Source organism: Lagenorhynchus albirostris, chromosome 4, assembly GCF_949774975.1.
Source record: "Lagenorhynchus albirostris chromosome 4, mLagAlb1.1, whole genome shotgun sequence".
Taxonomy (NCBI): Eukaryota; Metazoa; Chordata; class Mammalia; order Artiodactyla; family Delphinidae; genus Lagenorhynchus; species Lagenorhynchus albirostris.
This window is the reverse complement of record NC_083098.1, coordinates 24,698,721-24,719,738: the sequence shown is the minus strand read 5'-3', so window position 1 is coordinate 24,719,738 and position 21,018 is coordinate 24,698,721. Positions and strand designations below refer to the sequence as shown.

Sequence of the window (21,018 nt, the reverse complement as noted above, 5' to 3'; positions counted from 1 at the left end):
TGAATACCAAATTCCCAAAAGGAACAAAAATAGGAAAACGTAATAGGTAAAGCAATTGTCCAATTAGAATGAATTGTTGAGATTTTTTTTTTTTCTTTTTTGCGGTACGCGGGCCTCTCACTGCTGTGGCCTCTCCCGTTGCGGAGCACAGGCTCCGGACGCGCAGGCTCAGCGGCCATGGCTCATGGGCCCAGCCACTCCGCGTCATGGGGGAAATCCCGGACCGGGGCATGAACCCGCGTCCCCTGCATCGGCAGGTGGACTCTCAACCACTGCACCACCAGGGAAGCCCAACTGTTGAGATTTTTAAGTGTCATTTTCCGAAACTTTCTATCAAGAATCTTACAATGCTGACAGAGTTAACTACTCATCTCCTCACTCAGAGTGGACAAGTAATATGTGTAGGTCAGGTAAATGACAGAAGGTACAGGACAATGACAACTGGTGTCCAACCATTTGCTCTCAGTGGTCATTTCAGTAATATGACTTGGCCATGGATGGGCAGAGAAAATGTGTCTCATTCCTTATTCAACTGATCCGGGGGTCTGGCTCAGTCTAGACCAGTGCTTCTGAAATTACCTATAAACGCTTTAAAAATGTATCAATGCCTGAGTCCTAACTCTAGATATTCTGATTTAATTTGGGCAGCAGAATTTTCTAAAGCTCCCAGGCGGTTCTACTCTGCAGCCATTTTTGGAAGCCACTGGTCTGTCATCCTCAAGGACTTCAAGTAGATGAGGCTGGTTCTAGTACTTCCAGAAGTTCTGACTAGTAATTCAGATATAAGCTCAATTTAAAGATTTCAAATCACCAGGATCCTGGAATTTCCCTCTTTGGGAAAAACAATATCAACAACAGACAAGGTATAAGCCCTCCCCCCGACACTAGACACACAAAATGAAGATGTTAAAGTTTGCTCACCAGTTGGACACTTGAGCCCTTCTTCATAGCATCAGTATGAGTGGTCAGCTTGTACAGTGCACTAGCACCAAGGATCTAGCAAACCACTATCTAGTTTTCACACCTATTTTTGACTCACTCTTGGCAATTTCACAAAGCTCAGTCTTCTAGGATTTGAGCTGTTGTGAATGGAATCACCTCTTCCTAAATGGCAGTTTAAATTCATACGGCACAGAGTTTACTCCATTCATCCAACTCCATAATTTATTTCCTTTAGCAGAAAGAAGTCAATTCTTTAGCGGGTGCTTTGCACTTTTGCACCTAACTTTTGCTCGGTGAAACTTAGTTACACTCACAGGGTACTGAAATCTCCTACAATCAGGGTGTTAGATAAAAACCAGATGCCATATTTTTAGCTTCAGTCAGGACCCATTTAGGGAGGAGTTTTCCAAGTTCCCCAAATGACTGGCTCTTTGCTGGTGGTATCAGAATCAGGGCTGATAGAGATTGAAGGAGATCAACCAAGTCTAGCTTTTTGCCACAAAAAGGCCCGTCCTTAACCAGGTGACAGATATCCCTGTCAATTCTTAATTGACAATTAGCAGAAAAGGAATTCCAAATTCCCTATAGCCAGCGCTAGCTTTTAGAAACTCTTATAATCAAGAGTTCCTCTTTATGTCTGATTTAATATACTCATACTGGTCATTACTTAATATCATGGGGAGATCATCACTGTGGTTTGTCCTGTATTTATTTCAAACATACCAAGGTTGGGTTTCATATACATTATTAATTCTGTGATTTGAAAATTGCAATCAATACTTTGGTCTGTTAAAACAGCTTTATTCCCTCTCTTAGGATTTTTAAAACTAAAAGACTAGAGAAGTGATATGCATGATAATTTATGAAAATTCCTATTTGCATTATTAATGCAAAATGATCACTGACGAACACAGAATACACTAACTGTACACTAACATGAACAACTAACTATTCACATATCAAGAAGCCTGAAAAATGACTGTGAAGTAACTGTGATAATGTTTTCACTTCAGAAGTCTCTGAGGGGCATACCACAAAAGTCAATGGCATAATCCTAATCAACTCATGAATGTGTTGGCACCCACCCCATCAAACCAACAGTAGCCACTTCTAACACTTCCAATCTGTGACTTGTGACAGGAGTTCCTTGGAGACTGAGATAAAGGCCAGTTGTTGTATAAGCTACTCGAAGCGATAAGGATGTGGTCTTGTTACTCCCTTATCAGTATACACTCAAATATCCATGTGATAGATTCCTATCTTATTGATATCACTAGTGCCAAATACTAAGGGAATCCAAAATATGCACTTTGAAATATGTCTTTAATGTAGAAATATGTATTCTATCAATACATATGGAGAAGAATGGATTTTGAAGTTTATTTTAAGCCCCAGGAGCCCTGCAGCTCTCCTAGGAAAGGAAGGCCAAAAAGGGTTCTGCAGAATTCCTAGAGGCCTGCAGAACATACTGCAGAATCATGGCACTGTCATAACCGAGTTTGTATAATTTTCCTGCATGATGAGATGTCTCAAAGTCAGAGAAGATACACTTTCATTCATATCCCAATGAATGGGTGTAAATGAAGAGGGCGTCTGAAGTAACTCTAATTAGAAGCAGGGCATTCTTTAGGCAGTTAAATTGAAGTAGAAACAAGAACATCAGTTTTTTCCTTCTTACAACAAAATTTTCAAGTATTCTGAGCCCATTTTTTTCACCTACATTTTATCATACACAGATTTTTCATACCAACATTTTAAGTAAAATAGTATTTGAAAACTATGTATTATTCTCTCAAATACCCAAAGATATATTAAATTTTAGAGCACATTGGCAATGTGTATTGTGGCATATGTCCTTCAACTCAGTAATGCTCTTTTTATCAGTGAATTTTAAAGAAATCATCCATGATCAGGTTAAATAATATATACAAGAATGATAGATAACATTATTTACAATGATAAAAGGAAAATACTGGGGGTCTTCCTAAATATCTCATAATAAGGAAATGGAACACTCAAAAAAACTAAGTTTTTGAGAAAAGTTTCCAAATCTGGTAACATATCCATGACATACTGTTAGGTGAAAAAAGAAGGCTAAAAAGATGTATATATGGTTTGATTTCAATTTTATTTTAACACTTCTTAGGAAAAAAGCTATAAGAAAACATGTTCTTCTGTTTGCACATTTATTAATATGGACCTGTGTTCCTTTTGTAGTCAGGAAAAATTCATTTAATTTTAATATAAAAACTGGAAGAAAGTATATCAAAATGTTAATAGTGATATTCTTTAACTGATGGGATTATAGGTGATGATTTTTAAAATACTTTACTTTCCCCAATTTTTTATTCTATAGAGAGCATGTTTAACTTTCAAGGTGAGTAAAACACTTGTAGTGAGTAATGCACTTGCTGCTGCATCCTTATTCCTTCCTCATGAGGTACCACTTGCAATGAGTTATCAGAACACATTTCAGAATGTATTTATTGAACTCTGATGTGCAAAACACTAATGCTTTATTTTAAGAGACTTTGGAATATTTGCTGTGAAGTGTAATGAAAAATTTTATTGGGAGAAAGTGGAAACTACTGATTTAAACAGCTTTTCCAAATGATCTGTGTCTTGGTGCCAAAGTCCTTTTCCTTAAAGGACCACAAGTACCATAAAATACTTCTCTTACGCAGTATGTCTTGGTGATGCTGTCACAACATGGCCTGGAGGCTGGGTGGTCCAAACAATAGGTATTCTCTGTGATCTAACTGAGTCACCCTAATTATTTCATGTAGTAGATATTGAATAGATAGACATCGAGTATATTTATACTTTTTTCTGATTTGTTTCTGCTGGTTTTGATGTTCTTACCTTTGAATAGAGCTTAACAAAGCAAAGAGGAGCTTATTTCGATATGAGTAGCAGAGTATAAATCCTCCTTTGATTTTTTTTTCCAGTTTAGAAAAAGATAACCAGTTCTTCCCCAATCATACTTAATTCGTTTCATTCTAAAACGGTCATGAGCTGTTAAATGTCTTAATTTAGAATGCCACAATTTGCCTTATAGCTTAGTACTGCTAACACTGTACTGTGTTACTCTCTTGTGAAATAAACTTGACAATAATTTTATTTATATACCTACTAGATTACTTTAACATGAGAATTCAAATTGGAGAAGTGGGAGAAGAAGGCAATAGATGGGCTTATATATTATAAAGGTGGCTAATTATAGATAAAAATATCTGACTTACCTGTGAAAATATTGTACAAGGAAATTACAGTATAAGTAGCATTTTTTATGACACAGACTTGAACACAGATGCGGTAAAAGAATGATTTGCAATTGCCAAAGTAACCCAAAGACCTCTTTGTTTCTGCTAGCAAATGCTGATATACAATTCTAATGCCTGTTAAACAATATTTAAACAAATACTTTATAAAACCAATAATTATTTTAAGTATGTAAATTACATAGGGAAACGATGTCAAAAATATCAATCTGATTGCACTGCTTAATAGTCACCAAATAACATTAAAAATTTAATGTCATTGTCCTGATTTAGTTGCCATAATTATTGTTCCCTTATGTTGTCTCCTTATTTTCTCCTATATTATTTCTTTTATTACAAAGAAATACCTTTAGTGAGGAGAACACTAAAATAAAATTAACATAGCCAGAGCAAAGATAAATAAAATTTAAAAAGCCAACCTTTATTCCACTTTGAACAAGTTTGTGAATGTCCAAATAAGGCTCCTTGAAAATTTCTCCTTCAGGGGTAAGTATCTTCACGTAACCTTCTTTTTCCAGAATGAAGAGACGGTGTGAGCCATCCCCACTATGCAGGGCGCTGACGGGCTGGCGCAGCCCACTCACAACCTCCTGAATACAGAAGCAGTTGTGTTTGTGCTTTCTAAACAAATTAAAGAAAACCAGTAAGCTTTTCTTGAGATGAAGGAGGTAAGGGATGCACTTAGCATCCTTTTCAAAATATATTTCCTCTAGGAATCAACGGTTTTGATAATCACGAAGGGCTGCTAACCCAAGGTCACACTCTGATTCTTTTAAATTCTTTTCAATGAAAAAAAAAAAAAAACCAAAAAAGCCTTCTATTAGGAAGTAAAGGAGAGAATCAAAACACATATGTATTTTAAAATTTCACAAGCTCACTATCTCATCTTTCAGTGACTCTAATTAAAACTGACTTTACTCACAATAATTAAACCTTACAGAAAGGCACTCAGAGAGAAAGTTCTAAGATCTATTTATAAAACTCTGATTTGCTACTAATAATTGTGCTGAATGTTTCCACAGTGCCATAAGCTAACAACTATCATAAAATTCAAGTTTAAAACTATACTCATAAAATTCCCATGAATCAGAGAGAAGCCAAGCTCATAACAGAAGATTAGTAGTCTCAGCATTAAAAGCATTTAAGCGAATATGATTTTAGAGAAGCAAACTACCAAAAAGAAAACAAAAAGCATCTGGAGGATATAGCTGCTGGACATGAGCATAGCCAGTTGACTCATTGTTAAAACCACAAGACTTGTCGGGTTTTTTCTTTTCTTTTTTTTTTTTTTTTAAGATTAAAGAACATTTATCTTTATGAACCTGCTGATCTCTTCCACTTTGTCGTATTCTTCCATCTGGTCCAAGTAGTTAGATGCTGGTCCTCTGATTTGTTTTCTTGGAAAATCTGGAAAGCACAAGCCACCATCTTTTCTTGCATAGTAAAAGCAAAACTCATCAGCAGTAGTTTGAAGGAAACCTTTAAAAATGTAAAAGGACACCTTAGAAATATTTAGTGTCATGGTAAAAACAGAGCATTTGAAAGACAAAATATAGGTAAAGAATTTTTTAGGAACTATATGAATATTCTAGGGAAATATATAGACAAAAAACAAAAGGTAAGAAGAACATATTTTTTGGCTTGGGGTTTCCATTTCTTTTTTAACCAAAATTTAAAAATTGCAGTAAAAGTGAAATGATACTGTGTTGGATGTCTTAAAAGGCTCCTATGAAACAGAATTGATACGAACACAGCATTAATCTTGTTATTGCATTGACTCTGTTTTCAAGCCTCCCTGGTTACCATATGTTGTACTTTCAAGCTCATCTGATTACTATTCAGCACTTTTTGCCCACAGTACTATTCCTAAGAAGAACAAATTGCGATCAGGAAAGAGATAGACCATCGGGAGGCAGTTTGGGTCATTTTACAATTCTTATTGTATTGTCACTCATATATGATTAAATAATAAATCTAGTTACTATCCCAAGGTCATTCATTATATGCTACAGTAAATGACTGACTCCCTGGAATGATCAAGCAACGAATTGATGCCAGTAACAGAGGCTCTATATTCAAATGTGTTGGTGCCTTTTTTCTTGCTCACTTACTGGAGACAATGATTATTTTATAATACAAAAATTTTCTTTAAGATATCCTTTCAATAGTCTCAAGCAGAATAGCTGACATACTACCCCTCAATGAAAACAATATTAAAACAGGCCAAAACAAAACTGCAGAGTAGACTTAAAAGGATGTGAAAGACCTTTTTTTTAAATTTCTTACATAGTAAGAATTTTTATCAAATAAAAAGTTGAATAAGAAAGAAGATCCTATTACAAAAACAATTTTGACATTTCTTTTACAATTTGAATTAATAAGGTAGGTTTTTATTGGGGGGAGGGCATATTAATTAATCAGATTCACTTCCATATTCTGATGATTTTGCTATTAAAATATGATGCTGCTATCAGAGTTGACTTTATATGATGTCCCAAATTCCTGCTTCTGGTTTCATACCTTTAATTATGCTCAAGGTCTTGATTTTTACCTAACAAATTAGATTATTGTACTCCCAATCAGTTTTGTAACAAAGGCACCTGGTAACCCAGGTGAGGTTTAGAAGTTGTATAATGGATGCAAGTTTGCAAGGATTTGCAAGAACAAGGATTTGGGGACAACCAAGTGAGGCGCATCAATGGAACATGAAAGACCCTAAAAAGTTGATTTTCTGTGAGCTTGACCTAGGTCCCCTCAAACCTAAAGCTAATCTTGGAATCCGCGGGTCCCAAATGGTTAAAACATAATATACATTTTGACCTAACTTTTGGGTGAAATGGATCACCCCTAAATTTCTGAGACAGACTCTTCAAGGCCAATATCTGACTCAACTACTGGGAAACATCTTGCCTTTGGGAAACTGGCAAGTAAAAGCAGATGTCCTTGGGAGTGTGTGTGTGTGTTGTGGGGGAGGTGGGCAGAATAAGGAGGCAAGGAGGCTGTCAGCTGGGGAGGAGGCAAGGAGGCTGTCAGCTGGGAAGGAGGCAAGGAGGGTGTCAGCTGGGGAGGAGGTTATCTTTCTTTGAAAAAATCCAGGGATTAGAAATTGGGGAGAAGAATGACGGCTGCAACAGCTTTTACTCATCTTCAGCAATTCACTGTTTGCGAAAGATAACTTTTCTCCTCCATTCTTTAATGGCTAAGCATCAGATGAAAACTGCCCGGTAGTGTGAAATAATTCTGTTTGAGGTAAAAAGAAGAGAAGGAAAACTGAGTTGCTAAATCAGACTTTTCACAGTTTGGGGCTAGAAGTTTTGGGGGGCTAGGTGTTTTATATATAAATATATATAGATATGTAGATATATATCTCTCTATATCTCTCTCTATATAGATATGTAGATATGTATCTCTATATATCTCTCTATATAGATATGTAGATATATCTCTATATATATCTCTCTCTACATATCAATATATATTTACCTTCAGGCAGGGAGTTCTCCATGTCAGTCTGATGCATGCGGGAAGACTGTCATACTATGGATCTATTTATAACTGAATGTGTGAAGGAGACCTTTTGTTTTAATGTGATTATTTGCCTGCAGGGGTCGCAGAAAAATTCCAAAGTGCAATTCAGAGGAAATTTTGAGTTTGCTTTTTAAAAACATATCTGTTTTCCAGCATTACAGTCTGCAAACCAATACCATCTTAAGGGGAAATTAATGAACGATGCCGGTGGCTAATTTCATTTTATAAGGAATTATTAGCTGGGGACAAACACGAGGAAATGAGAAATCATTTTCAAATGGAACATCTGAAGATGAATGAGTACAGATTCATAAACTCTGTCGCTCCAGAGATACTATGCTCTCTTAGCAAATTAAACAAAACAAAACAAAACAAAACCAGAATGTTAACAATGAATTATTCCGAGCTTTTTACAGTATTGAGACAAACTGAACAATCTAAGTGGGAAGAAGGGGGCCAACTCAGAAGACTTTTACATAAAAATCCGGGCATTTTTCTGACAATTATGTTACTTTGAATTGAAACATCTAATACTTTCGTTAGTACTTTACCTTAAATGACCCGATTTTATAAGCAGGGATGAGTAAGATATATTTTCCTGTGAAGAACTAAAAGAGATCTGGTTTCAGGACATAGGGCTAACATTTATTGTCAGGGAGGATACAATTTACCGAATGGTACCCTTCTGTTTGGAAGGAAACACTGAAGAGCATTTTACTGAAGATGTGCAGCTCACCCTGGATCATCATAATATGATGAAGTCCACTAACAATGGAAGTACACTGATGATTCCAGCAGCTGTAATTTTTTTATAACTCCTGATAATTTATCAAATGTTTTGGAACTGTAACTCTTCTCCTGGATCATTAACCCAGTCCTACTGTACCACAAAGCACCCTATAAAATACTGACATGTAAATAAATATTCTCTGTGCAGTTTTCTAAGCATGTATTTTTCTCTGAGCATGTATGCTACAGAAGAGTTATTTTTTCCTCATTATATATGCTGTTCATCATGATAAAGAAAAAATGAAAAAACCCTACCATCTGTAAGGCTTGCACTAGAGAGCATTTTCTAGCAGAGGGAGTAGACTTTGGTGTATTCATATATCCGCTCTGGTTTGCACTCTTGGGCACTAATGAGACACACGTGTAAGATATCTGACTGGGTCAGGAGTGGCTATGGACTCGAGAAACTCAGTGGAATCAAATTCTTGACCTCGGCCTCTGTAGCAATGGGATTAAACCAATTGAACTAATTGTGCACAGACAGATATTTCACACTACCATAACCTACAGCTGAGATATGATGGTCCAAGAGTGATAAAAATCACTATGATAACAAGTATAAAGGGAGAAGCAAGGCCCAGAGATGTCCTTTCCTATCCTTTCCACAGAGGGTATTTATTAGGCCATCATTTAGTGAACAGTAAAGCATCTCCTCAGTTCACCATAATTCAGGCAAAAGACGAGACCCATGGTATTGAGAAAAGAGTTCCCGTGGTTTTTTTTTTAATGAAATTTGGGTATTTTTTTAGAAGTTTTAAGAGTTTATCTCCCTAAGTAAAGTCACAACAGGAGAATATTTATGATTAATAAAACTCTAGTGTCTCCTCACTGTAGTGATTTGTAACTTCTTTTTTCATTTTTGTGGAAGTAAGCAGACCATGAATGTTTCTGAATTAAAGTTTCTGGAGAGTAGCTGTCTTTCAGGTATACGTGTATCCCAAAGTGAGTGGCACTTCCTTAAAGCCAAGAGGGTGAAGCAAAGGGATAGACCGTTTATGTGTTTAATTCTTTACGTATTGGGCAGTGGGGGAAGAAATGAAGATGTGTCTAGAATTATTTTCACTCTTTCAACCCCTTTCAGCAGTTCCCTTCTCTTAGCAAACTACACCCTTAAGGTCCCTTCCTCTTCATGTTTTTGATTTGCAGAAAGATGAGGCTAACAAGGAGGATAGTAAAAAAAAAAAAAAAAAAAAAAAAGAAGAATCACTAAGTAGCTGTTTTTCACAATTTTGAACTTCGGAGAAAAGCAATCCATGTCATTAAATAGACTTAAGAAGGTGAAATTATTACAAATTTTGAGCAGTTTCTGAAAAACGAGTGTTCTAGAATTCTAAAGAGCCTTCTGTGCTGGGGGCCAGGACTGAGGGGAGGATTATTATCTGATTCATCATACTTTAAGAAATGGTAACCTACGTGCCAAGGATCAGTCTGGCTAACAAATTGATCAACCTAAGTAACACAAAGAGTGTGTTATTACAGCTCACTTTTGGGACAAGTATTTAGAGCAATTATTAGCATTTGATGGATGCAGAGGAAGCCCCCTCTGCTCGTTGCTAAAGCCTGCTGGCCTGGCCCTGAAAAGTAGCCTTGCTGCTCCACCCACCACTGGAGTAGAGCTTTCATCTGGTTATCTTTCAAGGCAGCCTGGGTGGCCACCAAAAGCACTTGACATCTTGATGCACTTCAGCAGTTTTACATATATACAAACTTTGTAGAAAAATAAATTTGTCATTCGTCACCACATATGTTGATCTGGGGAGTGAGGTGCTTGCAGCTCTGGCTCCTGAGTTGTTTGCTGTGCTCTCTCTTTCAGTGGATATTGCTTTTTGTTGTTTGTTCTGGAAGCTAAAATACCTTCAAATATAGGAAGCACCCCACAGATGAGTCTCTAAATCCAGCCTAGTGGTTTTTATCGCAAGTAGATAAAGGTAGATAAAAATGCCCACTGTCAATACCATTTTCAAGTTATAGTGGTAAAGGCAAACCTTGCAGACTGGAAATTTGCAGCAAAACTTTATGGGACCTAATCTGTTATCGCTTCTCGGCAGGCCATCTAGGCAACCGTGACCTATTCTACTTTGCTTTGGGGAATGTGATAAAGAGAAAGAAACAGCTGGTTGAAGGAAAGCCTTAGAAACATGGCTGTAGTTAAAAAAAACAATAATAATATTTTCATATTGAATGGGTTTAGATACTTGTTATGGTACACCAAAGGAGGCAAGCAACCCTAGTCAAAATGTTTTCTTAGGCTATTAGGAGAGCTCTATAAAAAATACAAAAATCTACACTTTTCTGGGTCAGAGAAAAAAGTAAAATGTCCATAGCAGTTAAAAAAAATTCTCCAAGTGCATCCTACAGTTCTTAAAGCTTGTCTTGTCCTTCAGTGCCATTGAGTTTTATAAACTGTTAGTTTCAGTAGATTTGTTTGTGGGTGACACTGCCTAACTAAACAGAATCGGACTCGTTAAATTCGTTTCTACCTCTGTGTTGATTCTTCCAACCTAAAGCAAAACCCACCAAGGTTTACAAGCTTCTGATGGTAAAATTAATCAATGCCCAAGAGCCTATATGTTTATTAGGGTCCAAAAGACGACAGTGACCAGGTATATCTGGGACATTATAAGCATAAGAACTTGAACTTCTTTTAGCCTATCACTTTCTCATAGTACAAGTTTGGTTACGGCATTTAACTTCTCCTGAGGCTCAGTTTTCCTCATCTGTCAAATGGAAATGACCAGACCTTTCCTATCTACCTCACAGGGTTTATGAGGAGCAAATTAGTCATTATATATGAAAATGCTTTGTAAGGTGTTACTTTTTGGGGCCTTTTGAATTATATTTTATTTAAGGAAATACCTTAAAAGTCGATGTACAATCTGCACTTATGTATCAGCTGTGTAGAAGGGGAAGCTGTCTTGATATCAACGCTGATGACTAAAGGCACCAACAAGAGATTTGTGCTGATAATCCAGCTGTGTAAAGATTACCAACTGTATTATCCATTTAACGAGAAATGTTAAACACTTCAACAAAACAATGTATTGTTTGTAGGCTGAAATGACAGCAGCAATTTGAGCAGCAATAAAAGGTTCCAAGTTTGGAACAGTGAATTATGAGGTAAAAATAGATACTGTGAAAGGCAGATAAATTTTACACTTTCCTAAGCAAGCATTTAGGAACAGGTATCTTGGAAAGCTATTCTGCAGTAGTTGATTTAATGTATCTTTTTTTTTACCTGGAACATGGCCTCGGCAAGTATAAAAGAATTCTTTGCAATAGTCTTTGCACAGCAGGGGAAGTGCCAGGTCTCTTTCCAAGGATTCTGTCTCAGGTGAGTAGAACAGGCTCTGAGAATGTGGAGAGCAAAGTGCACATTTGATTTCCTCCAGTAACTTCCCGCATTCTGTGTTGTTGGTAACAGAAAACATCTGAAAGCCATAAATCAGAAACAAACTTCTTTTTAGTTCCGTGAAGTTGGGTTTAGTTATGTTTTTTGGTCATCATGGAAAGAGAAAAGTGTCATTTAGCTGTTGTCTGCAAAGAATCACCAAGTCACAATACAGTATGCCTTTATAAGGACACAAGTGCAGTCTCTTGGGTTGGGATGGGAGGGCAAAGGGTAGGGATGCACAGACATGCTTCTTACTCTTGCAAATCCAAGTCTGTTTATCTGTCCTTCAGGTGTGAAAAATTAAATGACAATTATATATAGATTCTTTAACCCTTTTTCTTACTCTGCCTCAAAGTATACACTGACTGATAATTTAACTTGAAAACTCCAAATACCTTTATCCCACTGTACGTAAAGCAACTTTTAAGACATGGCTTATTTGTGTCTTGGGTAAAAATCTATTTCACTCCTGAAATTCCTAACGACATTCTCAAAGATTACTTGAATTACATTGTTCTCATTTTAATTAATTTTCAATACACAGATTGCATAGGGAAAGTTTTCTAAAGGGGGGGCGGAAATATCGCCCTTTCATGTTCTATAAAAATAATACCTGAAGCTGTGTCAAACAGGTTTAAGACCAATTATTATTATTCATTGTATTTTAGCCAGGAAAAATGTTCTAACTAGTTCCTCAGGTATGTTATATGCACGAAAAACACAAGAGTTTAAGAAAAGTGATTTTGTATTGTATTTAGTGAGTTTCAGTGAAAAAGGGCATACTTTTATCTTTGTTTATACAGCATTATTATGTCTTTTATATCAATAAGACTAATTTGAGAGTTATTGATTCATTGAGATTAGTACTTTGCAGATAAAATCGGTTTCAGTGTCTAGTACTAACTTTAAAAAACTGACTTCAGGACGTCCTCTAATAAATATAAATATAGACTATCAGCACAATATTTGAGATGTGAAATGCAGTGCTGTCTAAATTAAGCATTGATTTTTCATATTAAAAAACACCATATGGTATTAAAAAACACCATCATGGGACTGAATTTTGTGTTTTCCCGGTTTATATAACTATGTTTATACAACTATGTTTATACTTAATTATTTCTTTAGAACTATGAACTGAAATTAACATTTTAAACTCTATAGATCACTGCTCAAAGCAAATATTTCATTCTGAAGTTGAGATTCTAATTTGAGTAAATTGAGCGAATCACATGGCTTCTATTTTTTAGGATAAAGATATTCTAAGTGATCACAAAATTTGGACCTGAAAGAGCAAAGCAACTAAAAAAAATTGTTGAATACAAGGCATGCTGAAATTTTAAACGTCCAATAGAAGCTACCCTGTTTTGGAAAAAAAAAATATGGTATAAATACGATGAGTCGTAACTATCTACAATATTCAGAAAAGTTATTATTAATCACAATTCTGTTTGCATTTTGATTTTTACCAATTTATTTAAATGACAATAGCTTAAATGGTTAAAGTTTTCTAAGGGGAAACATACACCAGACACTTAGAATTTGCATTCCAAGAATGTTTTAAATGTCTTTTGTTGTCCATACTCTGGCAGACCTCACCAGATCTATTCAATATTAATACTGTTCAACTCGGTTCTGTTTGTTTATCATACGGCAGTCCACGAAGAACAAAACAACTGCAGGATGCTGAAGCCACCGCTTTTGCTGGTGGAAAAACTGGAATGTAATTACCTTTGGTTTTATGGAGAACATGCATGGTTCGATTTTTTTATAGCTGAAACAAAACGATCCCCATATACTCTCCCAGCTGCTATCCAGGAAGAGCTTGATTTTAGGGCCTCAAGAATTTTGTCTTTTACAATTTTTGGAATGTGTCCTGGCCACAAGATCTCTCATCAAAAGTGCAGAAATAGGATTCAATAAATTATCTGAAATCAAGTATAATATTATTCTTTGTAAAGTTTCATGCTGTTCCAACCCAGCAGGATGGTAACATTTTGCTCTGTGTGAGGTCTGCAGTGTAAATACCTATTTGAAGATAGATAGAGCCATCATTCTGGCTTTGGTTTCAATGAACCAATAGTCTTACTGAAGTCAATTAAACTGACTCAGCCCAAGCTGCAGCGCTGTTTTAGACAGATGAGTGCTGCTGTGGGTAGGGTATTTTTTTCTTCTTTTTTGCCTAAGTGTCTGTGTCTATACAGGTCCTTAACTTTATGTCTGACAATGTCATCAATCTTAAGAAGAAATTTAAGCTAATATCCTGTTTCAATTTTTAAAAGCCATATACGAAAGCATCAAATTATAGCGGTTTAAACTAAATATACTTTGGAAATCATGTAAAACTTCGAATCATTATTACAGTGTGCCTAGTAATGATTGTGGCTGTTGCTGACTAATTTATAACATCTGGCAGGTCATCCTCTAATCTTCAGCCACATGAAAGTAAAACCCATACAAGGAAGGTAAGATAAATCCTGGAATACACAGTGAAGCGTGGCCTACAACTACAGTTTATCAACAAATAGTAAAATGGGTGACAGAGACCTTCTGTATTTCTCTTTATTTATCAAGTAACTAAAGAGAGAGGATAAAAAGGCACCCACATGGGTTCGATCAGGGGACAAAAGGAGAAAATACAGGACAGTATATTAAGATGACGCCTTAAGATCACTTGGTACACAAAAAGTTATTTCTAAAACTCATATGCCTACAAGGTTGTTCAGCTGTTGGGTAGAACACATGCGTCTCTGGACTGTAGTGCTGGATTATGTCATTAAAGAGTTCAGTTTCAATTTTAGGCTAATATGTAAATAGATCATTGTACTAAGGCAGCTGTTAAAGGGACCCCAGGATGAGTTATTTGTTTAGTTGGATGTGTTCAACAATAGCCTTTGTCCCTGAAAGAGCCAGAGCAAACAAATGATTGTAAAAGGGCACACTTGAAAACAATTACTTTTCACCCATTCCTTGACAGCTTTGGCTGTGAAACCACCCAAGGTAGAGAGAGCTTCTATGCCTCTGTGGCTACAAGTTAAGTTTTAGAAATGGGGGTATTTCAGTTGGTTGCAGATTCAATTTGGCTAATGGGAATTAGATCCTTTTAGCATCTTGTATTTAGGAGCTGCAAAAATATTGCTAAGACAATATAACTTGCTAGATATTGGCAGTACTTATTTGTAACAGTAGTTAACCATCTCGTTACAGTACACAAAACTATTAAAATATACAAAGAAATGAAAATATAGAATAACTTAGAAGAATAGTACCATGGCTAAAGAATTGAACTCAATTACATTCAATAGTTCATTACATATTAAAGAAAATGGGTTAGCCTGGAAACTGGACTTAATCGCACAGCTAAGCATGATCAATATTCTACTCAGCTTGCTACTATCTATTTGTCTATGAAGTTTCTTCACTTAGGAAAAAGCTACTCCTGTAGTTTCTTGAAAAGTTGCAGAAACCTTTCTGGGGAAATTTTTTTTTTTCATGAACAAAAAAAGGGCCCTTTCAAATAGCCATCATCTCTCCTGCACACACATTATGAAATAAGACCCTAACATATATTATAAGCCAGGAAGGCTTAGGGGGAAAAAAGGGAAACACTGAAGTTTATTATAAAATAACATGTTTTAAAAACTATTAAAACTTGAGAACTAACATGGGTCAAGAATGCATATGCATAACTATATCAAATCCCTGATTGGAACAATTTGAGTATTGTTGGTTTATAAACCACTCGTAATGGAACCAGCAAAGTCTAGTGTACCAAATTTAATTCAGACACATTTTCCAAATGAGTAGGGGTTTGTTGGAGATTGGAAGCACATAAAACGGAAAGGAATGTGGATAGCTAACGTGGCAGAATGATTCCTAAAGAATGATTTCTTTAAAAAAATTTATATAATTTCTCTTAAGGGTTATAACTCCCCTCAGTCTCAGCGCCCCCCCCCCCCAGCTCCCCACTACATTTAGTTAAGAAAAAGTTTTCACTCCTCCTGTACCTGGAAGAGTTCAGTATTGCAGGGGTCTGCGGATCATTGGTACATTCATAGCGTATATTGCACACCGGGAGGCTTAATGCCAAATATTTCGAATCCTTTCTCTCAATTTCCTGGTTCTGTCCTGCTCCTGGTAAAAACCCTGGAGCTGATGTGAATGTAGAGATTTTGTACTTTAATTCAATTACAACACAGGAGCTTAATGACATTGTTTGGAACAAAATGCGGTAATATCTGTTCCCTGAATCTCAGACTACTGCTGCATGTGGTAAGAATAAAGAGAGAGTTACAGCTGAAAACCTGCAGCAAGACAGTTCTCACTCAGCTGGGAATAGAGGGAGTTGGACAAATGCTCCCTCAAAAGGCATGAACATTTGGACAGAGCTGGGGACTGAAAGAGAATGATGTTCTCTAGTTTCACCCATTAGTGAACCAACTAACAAACACAATGGTGTTGTTGTTATTCTTTTGCCATAAGCAACAGGACTCTGTGTGTGGGCAGCAGTTTAGTGGGGAAGAGGATAAGTCGACCCCTTTTTGTCCTATTGATTTTTTCCTATTTGCATGACTTGAGCAAATTAAATGATGCAATATGGCTTTTTGTTACAAAACAAAGTGAGAGATACCACCCAGACACATATGTTGATTCGTAGGAGCTGTTTACATGAGAATAGAGTGAAATCTACCGTGAACTGAGCATAAAAATTAGATTCAGCCTGGGTTTTTTTTTTTTTTTTTTAATGCCTGGGCCAGCAAGACTGAAGCAGAAGTTTTCCAAGAGTCTCTCAGACCTTGACAACTGCAGTGTTGTAACAGAGGAATTCTTAATTAAACCTAAAATGGGGGAAGGGTGGGGGGCAAAGACACCTGATTGTTTATTTCATGCGCAGGGATTGTTAATGACTGATCCCCGGAGTCTTTCCTTGGAATGCAGTAGAGAACACACATTACTGCAACCCAGGGCAAGAAAAATGTTGCAAACTCAAATATAAGCATGTCTTCACACCCAACCAACACTATTTTCGTATTTGTTTAAACTTATTAACATCGGGAAAATGTAAATGCCATTACCCCTAAAACAAGTTTCTGGAGAAGATCTTCCTAGACAACTAACTACCACTGAATACCCGAATTTATAATGTTACAAAACGTGACAGGAGGAGAATCGCCTCGGTTTTACGTGATAAACATGCCCCAGCAAAATCTTTCGCCAATTTTGGGGTTCTAAACTGGAGTACCAGGAGTTCCTTTTCGCTGTTTAACTATTGTAATGCAAGACACCCCCCCTCTGACGGGGCTGGGGATCATAAACCAACCGTGCTTCAACATCCTTTACGATTCAATCCTCTCTCTAACCGAGCACGTGGAGAAGCTGCACAAATCTTTTTACCCTAGAAAAATAAACCAGAAACCACAGCCACCTTCATTTACAGTTTTACCGCAACCAATGCCCGATTCGATCCAAAACACACTGTTAATCGCGATTCTTATAAAGTATTTACCCAGCCCAGAATGCGGGTACCACAGAAGCTTCTCTTTTCTGAGACAGGCAGTTTTGCACAGCATCCCGACCGGAGACTCTTGGGGGCGGGAGAGGTATCTGCGCACCCCAGAGGAACACACAAACGAATCACGCTAGCGCTTTAGAAAAGTTATCGAAAAGGACTCCCCAGAGAAGTTTCGCCCCTCTTCCAGTCACCAGCACCGGCTCCAGCCGGAGCCACAAGGCACCCCACCCAGCCAGTATGCCAACCTCGCAGCTGCGAGGCGGGTGCGTGCCTACCTTGCTATCCAGGCGCCCCAGCCCGGGGCTGTCACTCCGCAGGCAGCAGGACAGCCGAGGGTAGAAGCCACCGCACAGCATCTCTCCCCCACTCAGCAGCTCCAGCTGGGACATCATCCGCCTATCTCTCCTTTTCAGGCGCTTCGGAGGGTTCCCATTCAGGCACCTTCTCCTCCTCGCTCCGCTCCCTTCGCTTCTTTCCCCAAACTTAGCATCTCCTTCAAAGAAGCCCAGAGCCACGGCTAACAGCAGCAGCTTAAAAGAGAGCATCTTCAGCATCGCCTGCCCCGCGCGGCAGGGGCTGCGCGCGGGAGGATGGGGGGGAAGGCCACTGCCCAGCAGGGGCACTAGGGCGCAGCTCCAGGAGGAGGCTGCGGGGCGGCAGGACACTCGAGAGGCAGAGAGAGGTGGCGGGGGCGAGAAGATGTAGAGCGATGCAACTTTGCAAAAAATAAAAGACGAGGCGATGGGCCCAATGCCTCAGGGGAGCCCGAGGACCGAGATAAAGTGCGGTTGACACCGTTTGCGGTGGTGCCAGTGTCAGTTGGGTGGGGGGCTTTCTGCTGCGGCTGAGGAGTGGGAAGAGGGGAAGGAGTTGGAAGAGGAGGTAGAAGAGGAGGAGAAGACGGCCACAGAGGTTCACTTGTCCGTGTAACGGGAGTTGATTAGGTGAGACAGTAGTAGCAGGAACAGAAACGGCGGCGGCGGCGGCGGCGGCGGGGCAGGCGGAGGCAGGGCCAGCGCTGGGCTCTAGATGATGCTGAGGTCTCCTCTGCCGGCGGCTGCAGCTTCTCACACAGCCTCTCATGTTTCGTTCCCTCTTTTCTTCTTCTTTTTAACTAGCGCGCGGGGAGGTGCTGCCACCGCGCGCCCCTTGACGTCACCGCTGCTCGCGCGCCCCCGCCCGGGTTGGGGGGAGGGGAGGGGGCGGCCCCGGCGGCCTCCGGGGTGCGGTGGGGAGGGGCCGCGGGCCGTGGCGGCGGGCGGAGGGGGAGGGCCCGGCGGAGTCCTCGGAGCCAGCCTGGAGGGCGCGGGACGCCGCGCGCCCGCTTGGCCGCGCCGTCCGGGTGGGGGCGTGCACGGCCCTGGTCCCCCCGGCCGGCCCGCCTAGGACTGGGGCGCGGCCCGGTGGCTCCCCGCCCGCTCCTCGCTCCTCGCGCAGCCCCTCCGTGCGACCCCGGGCGTGAGGCGGCCGCGCTGAGGCGCCGAGAGAAAGTGAGTAAGAGAGGGCTGTGGGAGGCGAGAAGGGAGGGGAGCCTTCCAGGGCCTCCCCTGCCCCGGTCCCTGTCCGCGCCTCTCCCGGGAGGGAGGATGAGCCGAGTGGGCTGGAGTTGGCGGGAGGGAGCTCTCCGGCCCCTTTCCCTCCCCTGGCCCGCTTGGACTCCCCCAGACCCCGGTGATTTCCAGAGTGAAGCTCGAGCCGCTAAAAATCGTCCTGGGGGTCTGATTGAGAGACGGGGGCAACAGCCCAGATGCTGCAAGCCGCTGAGTATGTGGAGGTGGTTTGAAGACTGTGCCGAGAAGATGTAGCCATCCTTGCCTAAGTCCTGCGCGCTCTTGGAGTGGCACAAGCGCGTGTGCGTGAGGTGGGGTGTCGGGGCCTCCTGGAAGGGTTGCTCTCGCCTGGGTCCTGGGCGGGCTGGCCCCGGACGCCCCGTTCGAGGGCCCCACCTGTGCCCTGGAACTTAGCCGGGCCCCGCTGGTGCCTCCCCGGGAACGCAGGAACGCAGGTTCCCCTGCCCCAGGTGGAGGAACGGAGAAGAAGCTGGCCTTGGAATCAGCATTCATTTTAAATGGAAAAAAAAAAAATCCTGGGGAGATTTCCGCAGGGGTGTAAACACAGAGACATCAGCTCTGGACGAAGAATTAGTAGTGGGTTTGCAGGCGTCGATGAGCGGGATGCGCTACGTATCCCGGGAACCTAAGTAAGTTAAATCGCTACCCCCACCCCCGCTAGACAAAGTCTGCGCAAAGAAGGTGTTTCTAAAGTGATTTGTGCCTTATCAAGAGTGGTGACTTGGCATTGATTGGATCCCCGCAAGTTGGCATCAAGAGGAGTCTCTATGGGGTTGCATCACAAAATGTGCTTTCTGCCCACTTGAGTATTTAACAGGGGAGCTGACTTTCTGGTAGATGGGTTCTGAAGAGGAGATAAGGCCGTTTTCTCATTTTGGCAATGGAGGAACATTCACCATATTTGGATTTGCTTCACTCTTCAGGCACAGATTTCACCAAGCTGATGTAAAAGTTGGTGACCGTGGGTGTGGATAGCTGATTAAACTACTTATTGTTAAAGTGGTCGCAGTGGCTAGATAAGGCTTCTGCCCCTTTCTCCTCCTGGGCCTGGATTTACTAGTGGAGCTAGGTTTTTCCCAAAAGAGGTGACAGATTAGAATAGCTGAGAAGAATCTGCTGAGATATTCAGTCCAGACCTGAGCTCATTGTAGGGCCCCTATGACTTACTTAACATTTCTCCCAGGGGCCGTCATATACACAAGACTTCTGTATGCTTGTGATCGCAAATGCTTCTTCTGATCCCACAGACTGCTTTATCTGACATTCTTCCTGCTTTGAAGACTTTTTAATATAAAGAAAATCATAGAGCTAGAAAGACTTTAAAACTTTAAACTCCCATTTAATAAACAAATCTATAAGTGAATCCCATCGAGATTATATGACTTGTACAATCTCATCTAATTAGGTAGTTTAAAAACCAGGGGCCCAATCTAGGTTGCTTTCCACCATCTAAAGCTTTATTCCCAAACACCAGTTTTACATTGTTTTTCCAAAATAAAAAGAATCCTTTAAAAATTCTATTTCAGTGCTATGAGCTCCCACCCCAAGTGATGAATTCATGTTAGTTTTGGAACAGGCCTTCCTTATGGTTCATACTTAAAGACTAAGGACATTTAAAGGTAAATTAATTTTTGGTTTTAAAAAATTATGCAGATGTTATAAACTGTGACCCTAAGTTAAAGATATAGAGTTTATGAACGATTACTGATTATCCTTTAAAAATTCTATTTCAGTGCTATGAGCTCCCACCCCAAGTGATGAATTCATGTTAGTTTTGGAACAGGCCTTCCTTATGGTTCATACTTAAAGACTAAGGACATTTAAAGGTAAATTAATTTTTGGTTTTAAAAAATTATGCAGATGTTATAAACTGTGACCCTAAGTTAAAGATATAGAGTTTATGAACGATTACTGAAATGAGACAGACTTGTTCCTTCTTGATCCATGGGAGCTAGAACTGATCCCATCTGCTCTTCGTCACGCCAGTCCATAAATCGGGTCACT

At 39.6% G+C, this 21,018-nt stretch overlaps 1 protein-coding gene across 1 annotated transcript in view; it reads right to left on the bottom strand.

Moving 5' to 3' along the window:
- HHIP (hedgehog interacting protein) overlaps positions 1–17,997 on the bottom strand; it is an 88,317-nt gene extending 70,320 nt beyond the window's left edge. Inside the window, exons 1-4 of the mRNA XM_060147127.1 lie at positions 17,719–17,997; positions 11,776–11,968; positions 5,546–5,702; positions 4,643–4,844 (exon numbers count right to left, since the gene is read on the bottom strand). Of these exons, the coding sequence (XP_060003110.1) occupies positions 4,643–4,844; positions 5,546–5,702; positions 11,776–11,968; positions 17,719–17,997 (831 nt within the window). The remainder of the gene's footprint in view (positions 1–4,642; positions 4,845–5,545; positions 5,703–11,775; positions 11,969–17,718) is intronic.
- Between the last annotated feature and the right edge of the window lie 3,021 nt (positions 17,998–21,018).